Source organism: Epinephelus lanceolatus, chromosome 22 (assembly GCF_041903045.1).
Source record: "Epinephelus lanceolatus isolate andai-2023 chromosome 22, ASM4190304v1, whole genome shotgun sequence".
In the NCBI taxonomy this organism is placed as follows: Eukaryota; Metazoa; Chordata; class Actinopteri; order Perciformes; family Serranidae; genus Epinephelus; species Epinephelus lanceolatus.
Window position 1 is genome coordinate 2,838,926 of NC_135755.1, and position 17,108 is coordinate 2,856,033.

At 43.6% G+C, this 17,108-nt stretch overlaps 2 protein-coding genes across 2 annotated transcripts; one reads left to right on the forward strand and one right to left on the reverse strand.

Moving 5' to 3' along the window:
• Positions 1-1,086: 1,086 nt before the first annotated feature.
• Positions 1,087-4,682, reverse strand: LOC144459914 (uncharacterized). Its single transcript, XM_078164728.1, has one exon. The coding sequence runs from the start codon at positions 2,020-2,022 to the stop codon at positions 1,087-1,089; it is 936 nt and encodes a 311-aa protein (XP_078020854.1). The 5' UTR covers positions 2,023-4,682.
• An 893-nt stretch (positions 4,683-5,575) lies between these two features.
• LOC117245940 (uncharacterized) lies at positions 5,576-10,550 on the forward strand. Its single transcript, XM_033609563.2, has 2 exons — positions 5,576-7,287; positions 9,029-10,550. Exon 2 carries the CDS (start codon positions 9,046-9,048, stop codon positions 9,919-9,921), a length of 876 nt encoding a protein of 291 aa, XP_033465454.1. The 5' UTR covers positions 5,576-7,287; positions 9,029-9,045; the 3' UTR covers positions 9,922-10,550.
• The last annotated feature ends 6,558 nt before the right edge of the window (positions 10,551-17,108 follow it).

Sequence of the window (17,108 nt, forward strand, 5' to 3'; positions counted from 1 at the left end):
TCTTTAATGGCAAATTACTAATGGACAGAGCATTCCTGACAAAATCTGACCACGATTGTTACCGCCAAAAATATCTGCCGGCTTGTTGGCTTGTTCACTGGAGCAACCGCAACCTCTGCAGCTTCCTCAGTCGCTATTTTCACAAGTTTGGTGGTCCCTTCCTGTTCGCTATGTAGCCCAGATGGCAACTGTTGAGGGTGAGAAATGAGGAAATGGCTCTGAAGCCAGCAAAAATACATCTGTGATGTGATACCCTCGGAGCAAAAAGACCTTTTCCATCAACTTAGATGGCAAAAGAGACGTCTGCAAATCGGTGGATACACTTTTTTGAGCGTCACAGCCCAGCGAAATGACTTGTTATTTGTTTTTTAATCAGGATTTGACCCACTAGGTCTGATAACATCTCAAAAGTCTGGAAGAGTCACATGATAAAATAATTTTATCCCCATTCAATTTAACAGAGTGCTCGACCAGCGAAAGTCTCTCGTGTACCTGCTCTACAGGCCCCAGGTGCAGAAGCATTGCTGATCATCCGGGTAATTTTAAACGTAGCAGTTGAACTTTTTGGCTTCATGCACCACTGAGTGACTTTCCTACGATTATGGTCACAACTTCCTTTGAGATAGAGGAAGTAGCAGTGAGCTAGTCAGTCCCAGTGGCTACTCTTGGTGGCTAACCGCCAACGCTGGTTCTTTTCCAAAGTCATTTGCCTTCAGTTTATTTTTTTTAACAAATATTTAACTAATGTTAACTTAGCATTTTCTAAAATGTCTTTGCGGAGCTCTGGTACCTGTTGCACTGTCCGTGTCTGTAACGATTAACAACCAGTCTGAGCTAACTCTTTCTTTTCGGTTCAATGCCAGAATATGCACACATAATTTAAGCAAGATACCATGGGGCCAGGAATAAGTTGGATACATTCATACATTCTACATTCAACTTCTTGACTGTTTTGAGCACATCATCCAGGTACTCGTAGTGCTCTGCATTTCGCCATACTTGTCAATGTGAACCCTCTTTTGCACTCAAAACAGCGAGTGTACATACGGAGTAACACGAACTGAGACACAGGATCTGACTGGACCGTCACCCAGACTGAGTGTTGTGTTTACATCCTGGTAGTTTCCCTGATCGGTGTAGAAACAGCAGCGGTAACACCAGACTGCTGGGTAGACAGAACCAGCCTGTAGACATCATCACTGCACACATCTCGTACTGGCTCAGCACTGGCAGAGTGATTATCACAGCGAAGGCCAGGTCCCCCACCGACCTGAACAGCAGAACTCCCAGTATGGCCATGACGGTGATAAAAGTCCTCTGCTTTGATTGGTCAACCCGCGCCCTGTACCCGCCCCCCTCCCCTGGCCGTGGGCTAATGAGAACGCGGAGAACAGAGAGGCTGCAGAAAGAGATGACGATTAATGAGACGACCCAGAAGCAGGTGGCCGAGATGCTGCTGAAGTTACTGAGGAGCTCCTGAATGACTCCCATGCCTGCAAAACACATCAGCCAAACACATCCAGTGCTGATGTTCCTGATCCTGACCCCGCCCACCTGTCTCAGCCCCAGGTAGGTGACAGGGTGGACGACAGCCAGGTAGCGCTCCATACAGGTGAGGATGTGAAACAGAGTCTGTCCCGGCCAGGTGGTGGAGAACAAGTACATCCCCGCCATCTTTAGACTCATGACGTCGGTGTAGGTGCTGAAACAGAACAAGAAAGACCCCACCATGCCCATCACCTCCATGGCAACCATGTTATAGGTGAAGAAGTCAGAGTGACTCATCGTCACTGCCGTGGCAACAGAGCGCTGCTTCCTCCATCGCTGGTGAGCCACACACAGGATGAGGATGAAGAGCGGGAGCTGGAGGAGGAGGTTGGTGATAGAGTAGGCCGTCATGATAGGGACTGCCATTCTTTCTTTGAGGCAGACGTGGAGTGTAACATGGAGGGAGGAGTTGGAGGAGGAGAGGAGAGGAGGAGGAGGGAAGACACTGGAGGATGAAGAGGAGTTGAATGACATATCTGTTTGTCTGGAAGCCAAGAAGAAGAAGAAGAAGAAAAAGAATGATCAGTGTGAGATTCTAGAGCACATGCATGTGACTTGTCTTTGCAGCTGGTGACATCCAGCAGCTACAGAGCAACATGATGACTGATGAGGAGTCTCTGTGTCACCTGATGAACATCAGTCCAGTCTTCTTTCTCTTTTAGCTCAGTTTTGGTCTCCACCTGCTCCTGAAGGGAACAATCTGTCTCTTCAGTTGTTAAATGCTCTGCTGTGTTCACCAGCCTCAGTCTCTAATGACTCGTTTCTGCTGCTTGCATCGGCTTGACTCTACTTACTTTTGGTACCAGGTCCTATTTTCTATTTTGCTTTCCTCCACAGATAGTGCCTTAAAGTGTCGGCAGGATACTCAGCTGGTTGCCATAGTGATGCCACATGAACCTGCCGTGACATCATCTTTAATGTGACTCTTGCTGAATCTTTTCATCAGCAACCAAACAGAGGAACATCTGCGCCTCGTCCATTGTAGGGCACAGTGTGTGTAGTGTACAGAGTTGTGTACGGCATATTGTACGACATAGAGTGTGTTTACATGGACAGTTTAATTCCCTTTTCATTCGGAATGAAAGTTCATTCCTATTAAAAGTGATCTTGTAAACACCTAATTCGGAATGAAAATGGCCAATGTGATTGAAAATTCAATCCGATGTAAGGGGCTGGAATATTCTGATTCTAATTCTGAATGAAAGAATTTCAGCACTTGTATACACTCATTCCTCTTTAAGTTCATTCCAGTCTTTCTGCACATGCTCGTTTCCTTGCCCTTCTGGCATGATGAGTATATAGCGCGCATAGCAACGGGCTGAGATAGAGCAGTCGGACTTGTTGCACTCACCGGTTTCCATTCTCCACAGCACGGTCTTCTATCTCCCTTCTTCGACCTTCTACCTCCCTTCTCCTCCTCAACAGACGAAGCATTAGCAGAACAAGGTTGTTGTCGTACTGCTGCTTCAAGAATATCAGCAAAACAAGCCCGAAAAAGGCACTAAGAACGGCGTCGTCAAGCATCTTGTTATCCGGAGCGAGGACTATACAGTGTTTTCTTCTGGTAAACATAAACATGTAACCCCTGCCCCCTATCCAATCAGAAACCTTCCCTGCCCCAAATCTTGCGCAGACCTGAATAAAGGCGATTAAACTGATCTCCGTGTAAACCCTCATTCGGAATGAATATTTCTCATGTAAACTACCTGGAAAGACTTTAATTCCGAATGATTTCATTCAGATTTATTTCATTCTGAATGAGAAGCCATCATGTAACCGCACCCATAGTGTATGTAGTGTATGGCGTAGTGTGTATAGTGTACACAATTGTGTACAGTGTAGAGTAAGCCGTAGTGTATGGTGTAGTGTACGACATATTGTACGTAGTGTACGACATAATGTGAGTGGTGAAGAGTGTAGTGTACAAAGTAGCGTACAGCGTGATATAAGACGTTGTGTACGACACAGTGTATGTAGTGTATGGCGTAGTGTGTATAGTGTACACAAGTACAGCGTAGAGTAAGCCGTAGTGTACGACATATTGTACATAGTGTACGGCATTGTGTGCAGCATAGTGTGCGTAATGTAAAGCGTAGTGTAAGAAGTAGAGTACGATGTAGTGTACGACATAATGTGAGTGGTGAAGAGTGTAGTGTACAAGCTAGCATACAGCGTGATATAAGACGTCGTGTACGACAATGTGGATAGTAAACAGCATAGTTTGCATCATGTACACTGTAGTGTACACTGTATTTTAAGACATAGTGTACGGCTTTCCTGTGTCGTGTTAGTTTTGATTTTAGTGATGTGTCTTTGACCAATCAGTGGTCTGCAGTGTTCTAACTCCACCCTCACCCAGAGCACAGCCGTGCTGTAGCACACAGTGGAAATGTGATGTAACTGTCTGCTGTTGGTTGCTGAAAACGATGCACAGGAGACATTTCTTCTTTACCTGATCGATATTAAGTTTCCACCAACAACATTTCCTGATGTTTTGTCACAGTAAACACTGACAGATAAAAGAAAGGCTGCAGGACTGATGACGTAAAGATTCTGGAGAGTTTATTTCACAGCGTCAGAGGAAAAAAGGCAAAGTGAACACCTGATGTGACTCTCACGATATACTAAATCTATCAAGACAACAGATAAACATGGAGGATGTGTTTGCAGGGTTTGTATTAAATGGGGAAGTAGAAGTAAATGCCACTGAGATGGATAAAGATTTATGATATTATAAATTAGTTAAAATGTTTTGGGGCTGCATGAACTATGACTCAGTTATAACTACAAATAACTAATTAAATGACACCAAATCAAAGCAAAGATGTTCGGTTATTTAGAGAAAGTATAATAACTTAAAGTAAAGTCTAATAAACTAAAGTTATTAAAACACACCAACCTCATCATCGTCAGTCCTGCTCGCTGCTCTGCTGTGAAGACATGACACATTAATACACGCCTGTTGAATGTGTCAGAGGGATGACTGTGGGCTGTTTTTGCATGAATGATTTACTGTGAAATCAAAGCAGGCACATTTTCTGTTTGCATTATTCTAATAGCAGAGTCATAGTCATTTGGCTTCTGTGTTTGGTTAATTTGTGTCTCCTGATTGTTTTGTGTTTGTGTTTTGTTTGTGGTCACGTTTGTGTGACTACACTAACCACACAGGACAGCAGAGTTCAAACACACATGCTTGCCGGGCTGCACTTCTCATCCCTACATGTGACTGTTTATACAGAGGTGTTTCAATCTTAATGTTTAGTGTAACCGAATGTGTCTGTGAAGTGCTGAGCCGTTGACTCGGTACATAAGACTTGGATTACAATTGTGTGAGAGTTTGTAAAAAGATGTAATGATATCATTGTATTGTTATTAAACACGCTCCCCAGTGACTTCACTTCATCAGTTATGTTCCATGTTGTTTTTGGGTTCTTGGTTCACAGTGGAGGCACGCTAGATAAACAATGTTTTCTTCAAAAATTCAATGTAACTTGCAGTGGGCATGGGCGCCTCATGAGACAATGGGCCCCTGGGCACAGACATGCAAAGGCCCCCATCACTTCTTCTACACAGGAGGAAGATACACAGACTTTGAAGTTGTTGTTTTTTTGTGTCTCTTTGTGGACATTTTGTGCCTCTTTGTGGTTGTTTTGTGTCTCTTAGGAGTAATTATATGTGTCTGTGGTTGTTCTATGTCTCTTTGTGGCCATTTTTTGTCTCTTTGTGGCCATTTTTTGTCTCTCTTTGTGGTCGTTTTGTGTCTCTTTGTAGTCATTTTCTGTCTCTTTGTGGTCCGTTTGTGTGTCTTTATAGTTGTTTTGTGTCTCCTTGTGGACATTTTGTGTCTCTCTGTGGTTGTTTTGTGTCTCTTAGGAGTAATTATATGTGTCTGTGGTTGTTCTATGTCTCTTTGTGGCCATTTTTTGTCTCTTTGTGGCCATTTTTTGTCTCTTTGTGGACATTTTGTCTCTCTTTGTGGTCGTTTTGTGTCTCTTTGTAGTCATTTTCTGTCTCTTTGTGGTCCGGTTGTGTGTCTTTATAGTTGTTTTGTGTCTCCTTGTGGACATTTTGTGTCTCTCTGTGGTTGTTTTGTGTCTCTTTGTGGACATTTTGTGTCTCTTTGTGGTTGTTTTGTGTCTCTTAGGAGTAATTATATGTGTCTGTGGTTGTTCTATGTCTCTTTGTGGTCGTTTTGTGTCTCTTTGTGGCCATTTTTTGTCTTTTTGTGGACATTTTGTGTCTCTGTGGCCATTTTTTGTCTCTTTGTGGACATTTTGTGTCTCTTTGTGGTCATTTTGTGTCTCTGTGGTCGTTTTGTGTCTCTTTGTGGTTGTTTTGCGTCTCTTTGTAGTCATTTTCTGTCTCTTTGTGGTCATTTTGTGTCTCTTTATAGTTGTTTTGTCTCTTTGTGGACCTTTTGTGTCTCTCTATGGTTGTTCTATGTCTCTTTGTGGTTGTTTTGTGTCTCTTTGTAGTCATTTTCTGTCTCGCTGTGGACCTTTTGTGTCTCTTTGTGGTTGTTTTGTGTGTCTTTGTGGTCATTTTGTGTTTCTTTGAGGTTGTTGTGTGTCATTTCTGGGTGAGGTATTGCTGCTGTTCCTCATCCTCACCTGTGTGGAGCTCTACCTGGCTGTCGTTCACCCTGTCACCTACCTGTGGTTGAGACAGATGGACAATCGCAAAGCACAGAGTGCGTTTGGTTGATGTGTTTTGGATCCTCATTACGACCTTGAGCAAACCACCTCCACACTAATCCTCTGCTTTCATCAGCCTCTCTGTTCTCTGCGCTCTGATTCGCTCTCAGCCAGAGGAAATGGGTGGGGGCAGGGTGCAGGCTGACCAATCAAAGCAGAGATCCACCCACACCTTTAGAGCCATGATGGGAGTGTGGTGGTGACTGTTGTTGACATTATGAGTCAGGTGATGTCTGTGCAGCAGGCTGATGTTGGTTCTGCTGTTTCAACACAGAGAAAACTACCAAACTGTCAACTGTAAGGATGAGGACAGATTCACAGCTATAAAATATTACTTTACGTATTTTTCACATATAATATAAATCATATTTTGGTATCTAAGAAAGCTTTTTATACGTGTATACGTACTGTATAAAACCACCTGTATGTGTATAAAGTAACCATAATAAGTAATCATAATTCAGTATGTATCCGGTCACTGTTTGTGTACTGACTAACAACTTACAGAATGTAAATGAATGAAGTGTTTGTGGACTGGAACAAACAAAAATCAAACCATTTAAAGACATTAATGTTGAAAGACTGAACTCACACCTGCTTCTCCTGTGGAACTACGATGCGAAAACAAAATTTGCCAGCTGCAATTTAGCGTGAAAAGTATCATAAAACCATGCATTGAATTTCCATCATGCAAAAAACCTGAAACTCAACACCCACACCCCCACATACACACCCCTACACACACACACACGCACCTTTATCACAGAAAAATATTGATATGTTTGGAGGAGACGCCAGCGAACAATCCAGAGAGTTTGTAGACGACGATCAGAAGGACAGGTGAATGATCTTTAATGTCAGATATTTCAATATTAATTCAGTTTTCAAAAGTAAAGCAAAACTAAATGGCAATTTAGAGACAATGATTTTATCTATTTTTTTGCCCTGATATGTCAAACAAGACTGGACTATCCAATCGCCCAGAGTCAGCAGACAAATTCATCATTTGATGTCAAACAGCTGAAAACTGAGCCTCCATCTCACTGTAAGTATGACACATGTCAGAGGAAAGATATTTTTCTAAGGCAGTAATTATTGTTATTATTAAAGGGTCAGCCTCATAATTCAACTATGCTCAAACTAAATATTTACTGGGAGCAAGGCCTCCCAAGGTTAGGGGAATCTCGTTGTTACCCACAGATCCCATTTGCATTTAGATATCTTCAAATGAGAGTTTCTAAAGGATCCATTTAAAAATGGCCACACCTGTTGTTTCCTTGCCAAAATTAAGCCTAAATTTGAAGCGCTATGCCAACTTGGTTGCTGCAAATGGATGTTATATGTTGTGTAGTTTCCCAAGATACCACTACTTTCACACTAGCTTAAAGGCAGTGTACCCTAGCATACATACTGTTTTGTCTTTACTTTCAAAAGTAATAAAAAACGTAACAAGTTAATGTAATATTATGTATGTTATATCACTGTCTGTTGTGACAGTTTTTATAAAGTGTTACTGAATGATAATTTTATGGTAATCTCATGCTAAATATCTGTCAGAATGTTGGCTAGCAAACATTCTGTGCATTAGTCGACACATTCACCATGGACGTATAAAGAGAACTGGGTGTAAGTGTTGGAGGCGGGGGCCCCATTCATTCCTATGAAACTTGTTCACTGACACACAAAGCCAAAAGAGCTTTATTTCTGCGGTGTGTAAGTACCCAAATCTTCAGTTTTGGGGGGCCTATAGACCCTTTACGTGTCGATGTTGCAATGACATCATGTTATCAGCTGGAGGTGCAGCTGCCTCTCCCCCACAGGGCTGTAGGCTCCATAGGAGTGTTAAAATGTGTTTGTCTATTCTGGCTTATTGGGAGCCAGAATAGAAGGAGTCATGGCTCAAAACCAGTCGCCACTGCCCGTCAACAAAAACAAAGACAACTATGGTTAAATGTGATAAGACCAAAGGACTGGACGGAGGCCATCATCAAAAATGCTCACATGTGCAGCGCACACTTCATATCAGGTTAGGGAAAAGTCACTCCGCTCGGCGCTCTGCTGCTCCGTCTCCACAGACAGAGTGTCCAGAGTGTGCTCTGCCACTCTGAGAGTGCGCTGCTCTGGATAACCCAACGCTGCATTCAGACAGCGCTCCCAATTTATCAACACTCCAGTTTGTGTCAGAGTGCGCTCCCACACTCACAATGAGTGTTTCTGAACGCACCACTCACATCATCTTCCTCCATCATCTAAAACAAGACCACACAAATTGTTAGCTAGCGCTAGCTGATGTCTGTGGACAATTCAGCCGCCCACCAAAAAACATTCGCAAAAGGGCTCATAGAGCACACACACTGAGACTCCTGTTTAGCTCTCTGCTAACTTGAAAGGGGATAAAATGATTTAATGTTGCGGCTCTTCTAGACTTTCCAAATGTTATCCCTAATAGGTCAAATTCTGACAATGAAACAAGTCATAATACAAGGGTTACGACGCTCCAAAAAAAAAATGTATCCACTGATTTATAGACACCTCTTTCACAACGTAAGTCTTTGGAAAAAAAAAGTCTTTTTGGGCCACATGGCTTCACATGAAAGATCCAGGAGTTGTAATTCCACATTTGGCTGTTTTGTCAAATTGGCTTAAGAGAAAGCCCCTCAGAACAGCGTTGGGCTTCCAGGCTAATTTGACTTACATGGCGAAAGAGACGTCTGTATTATTCTGATCATATTTATTTAGCTGTTGAGTATCATCCGTCTGTCTCCACCTCTGCTCCTCTTTCTCAGGCCTCCCTGAAACAGACATGTCAGTCAACTCAACTCTTACCAGCAACACCATCCATCACCCATTCTTCCACTGCTCTGACGTCACTGTTAATTTCATCATCTCTGTTGCTTTCACCGTCACCAAATTCCTCCTTCTCCATCCTCTCTCCATCCTCGTCCTCTACCTGGGTCACCAGCAATGGCGGCGGCAGCGCTCCACCACCATGAGCCACTCTGACTTCTTCACCGTCCAGATGGCTGCCATGGAGCTGATCAGTGAGTCAGGATGGGTTCTCCTCTGTTGTGGCTCTTACGCAGATCGCCCAGTGATGTCAATCGTGGGTATCTATTTGTGTTTCATCATTTTCCCCGGACAGACTTTCTTTCACATCCTCACCTGTGTGGAGCAATACCTGGCTGTTGTTCACCCCGTCACCTACCTGGGGCTGAGACACTCAGCTGGGGTCAGGATCAGGAACATTAGCACTGGCTGTGTTTGGCTGCTGTGTTTTGGATGGATCGGTGTTACTGCTCTTTATGTGCCTGAGTTTCCAATCATTCCGTTTCTCGGCTTCTTGATTTTCTCCTTATTTGTTGTCTCTTTCTGTAGCCTCTCTGTTCTCCATGTTCTGATTCGTCCAGGGCCAGGGGAAGTGGGCGGGGACAGGGAGCAGGTTAACCAATCAAAGCAGAGGGCTTTCCATACCATCATGGCCATAATGGGAGTGTTGTGTCTGATGCTTGTAGGGATTCTAGTTTGTGTAGCTCTAGATGCTTCACCACTACTGAGCAACACTGATGGCTGTGTGGTCATGATATCTGCCATCTGGTTCAGCCTGCCCAGCAGTCTGGTGTTACCTCTGCTATTCCTCCACCGCGCAGGAAAACTACAGTGTGGTTCCAATGCTGACTAACTTAAAACATAAAACTGGTGATATCCTGTGTTTTAGTTATTCCCTCCCTCCCAGAGACCTTAAAGAAGGTGAGGTACTTCCTTCCTTGGGAACTCTTAAAAGGTGAGGTACCTCACTCCTACGAACCCTCAAGAGATGAGGTGCCTTTCTCCTGGAGAACCTCAAGGGGTGAGGTACCTTTCTCCTGGGGACCCTCAAGAGGTAAGGTTCTTTTCTCCTGGGGACCCTCAAGACGTGGGTTACCTTTCTCCTGGAGACCCTCATGAGATGAGGTACCTTTCTTCTGGGGACCCTCAAGAGATGAAGTACCTTTCTCCTGGGGACCCTTAAGAAGTAAGGTTTTTTTCTCCTGGGGACCCTCAAGACGTGAGTTACCTTTCTTCTGGAGACCCTCATGAGATGAGGTACCTTTCTTCTGGGGACCCTCAAGAGATGAGGTACCTTTCTTCTGGGGACCCTCAAGAGATGAGGTACCTTTCTTCTGGGGACCCTCAAGAGATGAGGTACCTTTCTCCTGGGGACCCTCAAGAGGTGAGGTACCTTTCTCCTGCAGACCCTCATGAGATGAGGTACCTTTCTTCTGGGGACCCTCAAGAGATGAGGTACCTTTCTCCTGGGGACCCTCAAGAGGTGAGGTACCTCCTTCCTGGGGACCCTAAAGGGGGTGAGCTGCTTCCTTCCAGAGGACCCTGAAAAGGTGAGGGACCTCCCTTCTGGAGACCCCCAAAGAGTGAGGTACCTTGTTCCGGTGAATGACCAGTTCATGTACATTTTGAAAATTTATTCTTTAGGAGTTTAAAGTTTAACATTTTTAAGATGTTTATGTCAGTGTGCACAAATCAGTAACGCTGTAACAATGTGATTGTATTCAAATTAACAAATAAATATGATCATCTATTCTTCAACATCTTCTCAGTACTGCTCTCATATGTTCTTCTTCTTCTTCTTCATTTAATCCTTAGTCACAGATTATTGTTAACATTTATTTGGATAAGATGTTAAACAGCAGTGACTTTAGAGATACAAGAAGACGACGATCAGAAACAAACATAACAGACAGATTTGGTGATCAACTTTTACTAACTTCTTTGTATTCTTGAGTCCGCATGGACATTTGTCCAAAATTTGAGAAAATTTCCTTGAGGCCTTCTTGAGATACCTTGTGAGCAAAAATAAGATAGATGCAAAGTCACAGTGACCTTTGACCTTTGACCACCAAAATCTAAACAGTTTATCATTGAGTCCAAGTGGACATTTGTGCCAAATTTGAGGAAACTCTCTCAAGGACTTCTTGAAATATCACATAATGAGAATGAGATGGATGCATGGTCGTGGTGACCCTTGACTACCCAAATATAAGCAGTTCATCACTGAGTCCAAGTGGACCTTTGTGACAAATTTGAGGAAATTCCATGAAGGCCTTCTTGAGATATTGTGTTCATGCATTTATAAAAAGATAAATCACTTTTCTATAATACATCAATGATATTTCAATGGAATAAATTACTTATTGACTTATTCATACTTCAAAAACAGCATCAATAAGTGATTAACATAGGGGGGGATCAAAATAAAATAAATAAATAAAATAAAAATCAACCAGCCACCCTCCTCCCCTTACAAGTAATGAACATTCCCTTCACAAGTAAAGAACAGTCCCTAAAGTGCGGTGAGGTTTGTGGACCGTTACCTGCCACAAAGAGAGAAATGTGAACGGCTCGTTTCTCCTCTGACACGCCACATACTTGTGTGCCGCCAAGGCTCGGCTGTTCAGGTACTACTGGGCAGTCATGACGCCAACGAAAGAGGAAATTACTGGACCTGGAGTCGGACTTCTCTGTCGCCAGTAAGCCGTTATCTTGCGCAGCGGAGCCGCCGTAGGCTATTTGACCGCCGTATTCCTGTCTGTGACCCCCATTCAACCCATAACTGGCAAAATTCGCCTTTCGTTTTTGCTGCTGGTTGAAATCTGTACTCACACAGCGTGCTGAATGATTTATTTTGCTGGCACAAAACTATTTTTAGTCGCAAATGCGAGTAAAATGCTCGCACGTAGAGCTCTGTGGAAAACAAATCACTGCCGACAAGTAAAAAGAAATAAATACGAACTTTCACCGCTCAAAGATACTCACATGCCTGGAAAACAAACCACTACAGAAGCATATTGAGTGCCAGGTGGCCAGCACGCACCGTTATTGACCAGGGCGCCGCGTTATTGGACAGCGCATGGACACTCACCCTCTTGCGATTGGACTTTGAACTTATCCCACAGTAGTGGTACGTGAGGCAACGTAGTACTACGGTACTCCACCCTGCAACACTAGTGACATCAGCCAATACTGTATGTAGTTTTTAGATGTAAAAAGTTCTAGACCCATGCAAATTAGTTCCGGAACGCACCAGGGCCTTTTCTGAAAAGATCCTGGTATGCGTTCCAGTGCGTTCCGGGTCAAATTAAGCACTGGATAGATAGATAGATAGATAGATAGATATAGATACTTTATTAATCCCCGTAGGGAAATTGTCGTGTCCAGTGGCTAAGGCACATAAAAGAGTACAAGGCACATATAAGAGTACAAGAACAAGTAATATAAATATAAATATAAATATTAAAGTAAAACATAGAATTAAAATAAACTAGAAATAATCTACATGTAAACAGTGAACACTATCAGAAAGTACAAAGTGCAAAATGCAGGAGGGTGTGCAGATGTAGTGGGGAAATGAGCTATGTGCTCCCTCCCCCAACTGAGGCATTGAAGAGTCTGATGGCTGTCGGGATGAAGGACCTCCTGAACCTCTCAGTCCTGCACCGCAGTGACAGGAGACGGTGGCTGCAGCTGCTTTTCTGTCCAGCCAAGATGCAGTGCAGTGGATGATTATCACAGTCTAGTATGCCCTGCATCTTGCTCCTCAGGCATCTCTCTGTGATGGTGGCATCTCTCTGTGATGGTGACTCGTGACTCGTTTACCGAGTCCAGGCTCCTGCCCAGCACTGAGCCTGCTTTCCGGATGAGCTTATCTAGCCATTTCCTGTTTCTGTCCTTCAGGCTTCCTCCCCAGCAGACTACAACGTAGAGCAGAGAGCTCTCCACCAGTTTTTTATAAAACATGTACAGCATGTCACTGTACATGTTAAGGACCGCAGCCTGCGAAGGAAGTGAAGCCTACTCTGACCTTTCTTGAAGAGGGCATCAGAGTTGGTCAACCAGTCCAGCCTGTTGTCAAGGTGGATGCCCAGGTACCTGTATGACTCAACCACCTCAATGTCCACTCCCTCAATGCTGACCGGCAGGAGTGGAGTGGGCTTTGACCTACGGAGGTCTATGACCATCTCCTTGGTCTTGGAGGTGTTCATCACGAGGTGGTTCATGCCACTCCAGTGAGAGAAGGTCCGCACCAGCTCCCAGCATGGTCCTTGCTGGTGAATTAAAAATCAGCTGGTTGGTTACCAGGTTATGGGTGTTGGCCGATCAAAAGCAAAATGAACTGAGCCTGACATCCCACATCACATCCCTAATCACTCGAGCAAGTAAGCTAAAATTCACCAGCCAGCTGTAACTTAGCTACGCTGCATTGCTCCAGCGTTGGTTGCTTCATAACATTACCTAATAAAATCTACCACTAATTACACATTTAACAAAATGTCCCCCGGGATCTATATATATACAGTACAGGCCAAAAGTTTGGACACACCTTCTCATTCAATGCGTTTTCTTTATTTTCATGACTATTTACATTGTAGATTCTCACTGAAGGCATCAAAACTATGAATGAACACATGTGGAGTTATGTACTTAACAAAAAAAGGTGAAATAACTGAAAACATGTTTTATATTCTAGTTTCTTCAAAATAGCCACCCTTTGCTCTGATTACTGCTTTGCACACTCTTGGCATTCTCTCCATGAGCTTCAAGAGGTAGTCACCTGAAATGGTTTCCACTTCACAGGTGTGCCTTATCAGGGTTAATTAGTGGAATTTCTTGCTTTATCAATGGGGTTGGGACCATCAGTTGTGTTGTGCAGAAGTCAGGTTAATACACAGCCGACAGCCCTATTGGACAACTGTTAAAATTCATATTATGGCAAGAACCAATCAGCTAACTAAAGAAAAACGATTGGCCATCATTACTTTAAGAAATGAAGGTCAGTCAGTCCGGAAAATTGCAAAAACTTTAAATGTGTCCCCAAGTGGAGTCGCAAAAACCATCAAGCGCTACAACGAAACTGGCACACATGAGGACCGACCCAGGAAAGGAAGACCAAGAGTCACCTCTGCTTCTGAGGATAAGTTCATCCGAGTCACCAGCCTCAGAAATGGCAAGTTAACAGCAGCTCAGATCAGAGACCAGATGAATGCCACACAGAGTTCTAGCAGCAGACCAATCTCTAGAACGACTGTTAAGAGGAGACTGCGCCAATCAGGCCTTCATGGTCAAATAGCTGCTAGGAAACCACTGCTAAGGAGAGGCAACAAGCAGAAGAGATTTGTTTGGGCCAAGAAACACAAGGAATGGACATTAGACCAGTGGAAATCTGTGCTTTGGTCTGATGAGTCCAAATTTGAGATCTTTGGTTCCAACCGCCGTGTCTTTGTGAGACGCAGAAAAGGTGAACGGATGGATTCCACATGCCTGGTTCCCACTGTGAAGCATGGAGGAGGAGGTGTGATGGTGTGGGGGTGTTTTGCTGGTGACACTGTTGGGGATTTATTCAAAATTGAAGGCACACTGAACCAGCATGGCTACCACAGCATCCTGCAGCGACATGCCATCCCATCCGGTTTGTGTTTAGTTGGACGATCATTTATTTTTCAACAGGACAATGACCCCAAACACACCTCCAGGCTGTGTAAGGGCTATTTGACCAAGAAGGAGAGTGATGGAGTGCTGCGGCAGATGACCTGGCCTCCACAGTCACCGGACCTGAACCCAATCCAGATGGTTTGGGGTGAGCTGGACCGCAGAGTGAAGGCAAAGGGGCCAACAAGTGCTAAACACCTCTGGGAACTCCTTCAAGACTGTTGGAAAACCATTTCAGGTGACTACCTCTTGAAGCTCATGGAGAGAATGCCAAGAGTGTGCAAAGCAGTAATCAGAGCAAAGGGTGGCTGTTTTGAAGAAACTAGAATATAAAATATGTTTTCAGTTATTTCACCTTTTTTTGTTAAGTACATAACTCCACATGTGTTCATTCATAGTTTTGATGCCTTCAGTGAGAATCTACAATGTAAATAGTCATGAAAATAAAGAAAACGCATTGAATGAGAAGGTGTGTCCAAACTTTTGGCCTGTACTGTAAATAATCTCTAATCATCAGACTGTAACCTGTGACAGGCTGTTATGAGACATTTGTCCCTTAGGTTTACATCACCAAAGCTTTCTGACAGAATCACTGTGCTGCTGCCAGAGGAGCCGCTGAATGAGTTCCCTCTGAGTGGACGCCACAGTTTATTCCACACTACTGAAGCTCCTCCTCTTTTTGGAACCACCGCGAAGTCAATCATTATTTCATTTTCACCCATGCTTGTTGCTGCCGCGCGTAACAGTATGACGCCAGTCAGTACATTTACATGCACAGTTTAATTCCACTTTTAATCAGAATGAAAGGCCATTCCGATTAAAAGTGGTCATGTAAACGGTCATTCCGATTGAAAATTAAATCCGATTAAAGGGGGTGGTTTATTCCGTTTGTCATTCCGAATGAAAGAATTTTGTGTGCATGTATACACTCATTCCTCTTTAAGTTCATTCCGGTCTTTCTGTGCATGCTCATTTCCTTGCCCTTCTGGCGCGATGACATATATAGCCCACATAGCAACGGGCTGCATAGCAACGGGCTGAGATAGAGCAGTCGGACTCGTTGCACTCACCGGTTTCCATTCTCCACAGCACGGTCTTCTATCTCCCTTCTTCGACCTTCTACCTCCCTTCTCCTCCTCAACAGACGAAGCATTAGCAGAACAAGGTTGTTGTCGTACTGCTGCTTCAAGAATATAAGCAAAACACGCCTGAAAAAGGCACTAAGAACGGCGTCGTCAAGCATCTTGTTATCCGGAGCGAGGACAACAGTGTTTTCTTCCAGTAATGTAAACACGTAACATCCGCCCCGCCCCCTATCCAATCAAAAACCTTCCCTGCCCCAAACCTTGCACAGACCTGAATAAAGGCGATTGAACTGATCTCCGTGTAAACCCTTGTTCAGAATGAATATTTCCCATGTAAACTACCTGGAAAGACTTTAATTCCGAATGATTTCATTCAGATTTATTTCATTCTGAATGAGAAGCCATCATGTAACCGTAGCCAGTATGTCAACAAGTCCAAATATTGCGAGTATCAGAATATGAGTTTCACATATCATACTGAAAAATATACCAATATTATCATGAACGAGATGATATGACGCAGCCCTAAACTTATTCGCCGTGCGGCCACCTCCCCTCATTTTCCATCCGTCTCTCACATGCGCTCTGTCTCTCTCTCTCTCCCCTTGGTTGCCCCAGTTGCCCTGTCACTTTCTCTCTCTCAGTCACAACCCTTGTCATTTGAGCATGAGAACTGCCAGTTTCATAGACAAAGAAAATGTAAAATTGGTGAGAACCCAACCTGATTCAAGCCTGGGGAAAAAATGAGAAATTACAACCCAGCCCGATCCGGCCAGTCGCACACAGTCTGGCTCAGGTAGAGAATCAGAGCTCTATATGACGGTCAGTCATAGTCAGTCTGGTGTTTGTCACAGTTTTGACCGATGTCCAGGTGCTCGCGCGCACATACTGTGGTTCACTTAATGGTCTCAGACAGAGGGGTCACTAATAATAAGGATTTTCTGAAAGTTACATATAGAACCTTTAAGTGTGATGTTTATTGTCACAGTAGAACAGCTGGGATTCAAATCTTTGTTTCAAGTGGTCAATAATAACTACTGTGTTTGATTCAATTACATGCAGTATCACAGAAGTATTCTAACATTTGATTAGTTTGTATAAAGTGTAAATATCACTCTTACTTGAAACATCAAATTGTAGCCTCTTCAACTGAAAAGAAAATATTTTTATCTCAGCTCTGTGTCACCACCTGCTGGTCAAACACAGGCACTACAACTACTGATAGAACTGCTGTACTCTGAAGTTTCTTTAGAGATATGTAGCCATTTAATACTGCCAGTAATAAAAATAATAGCAACAA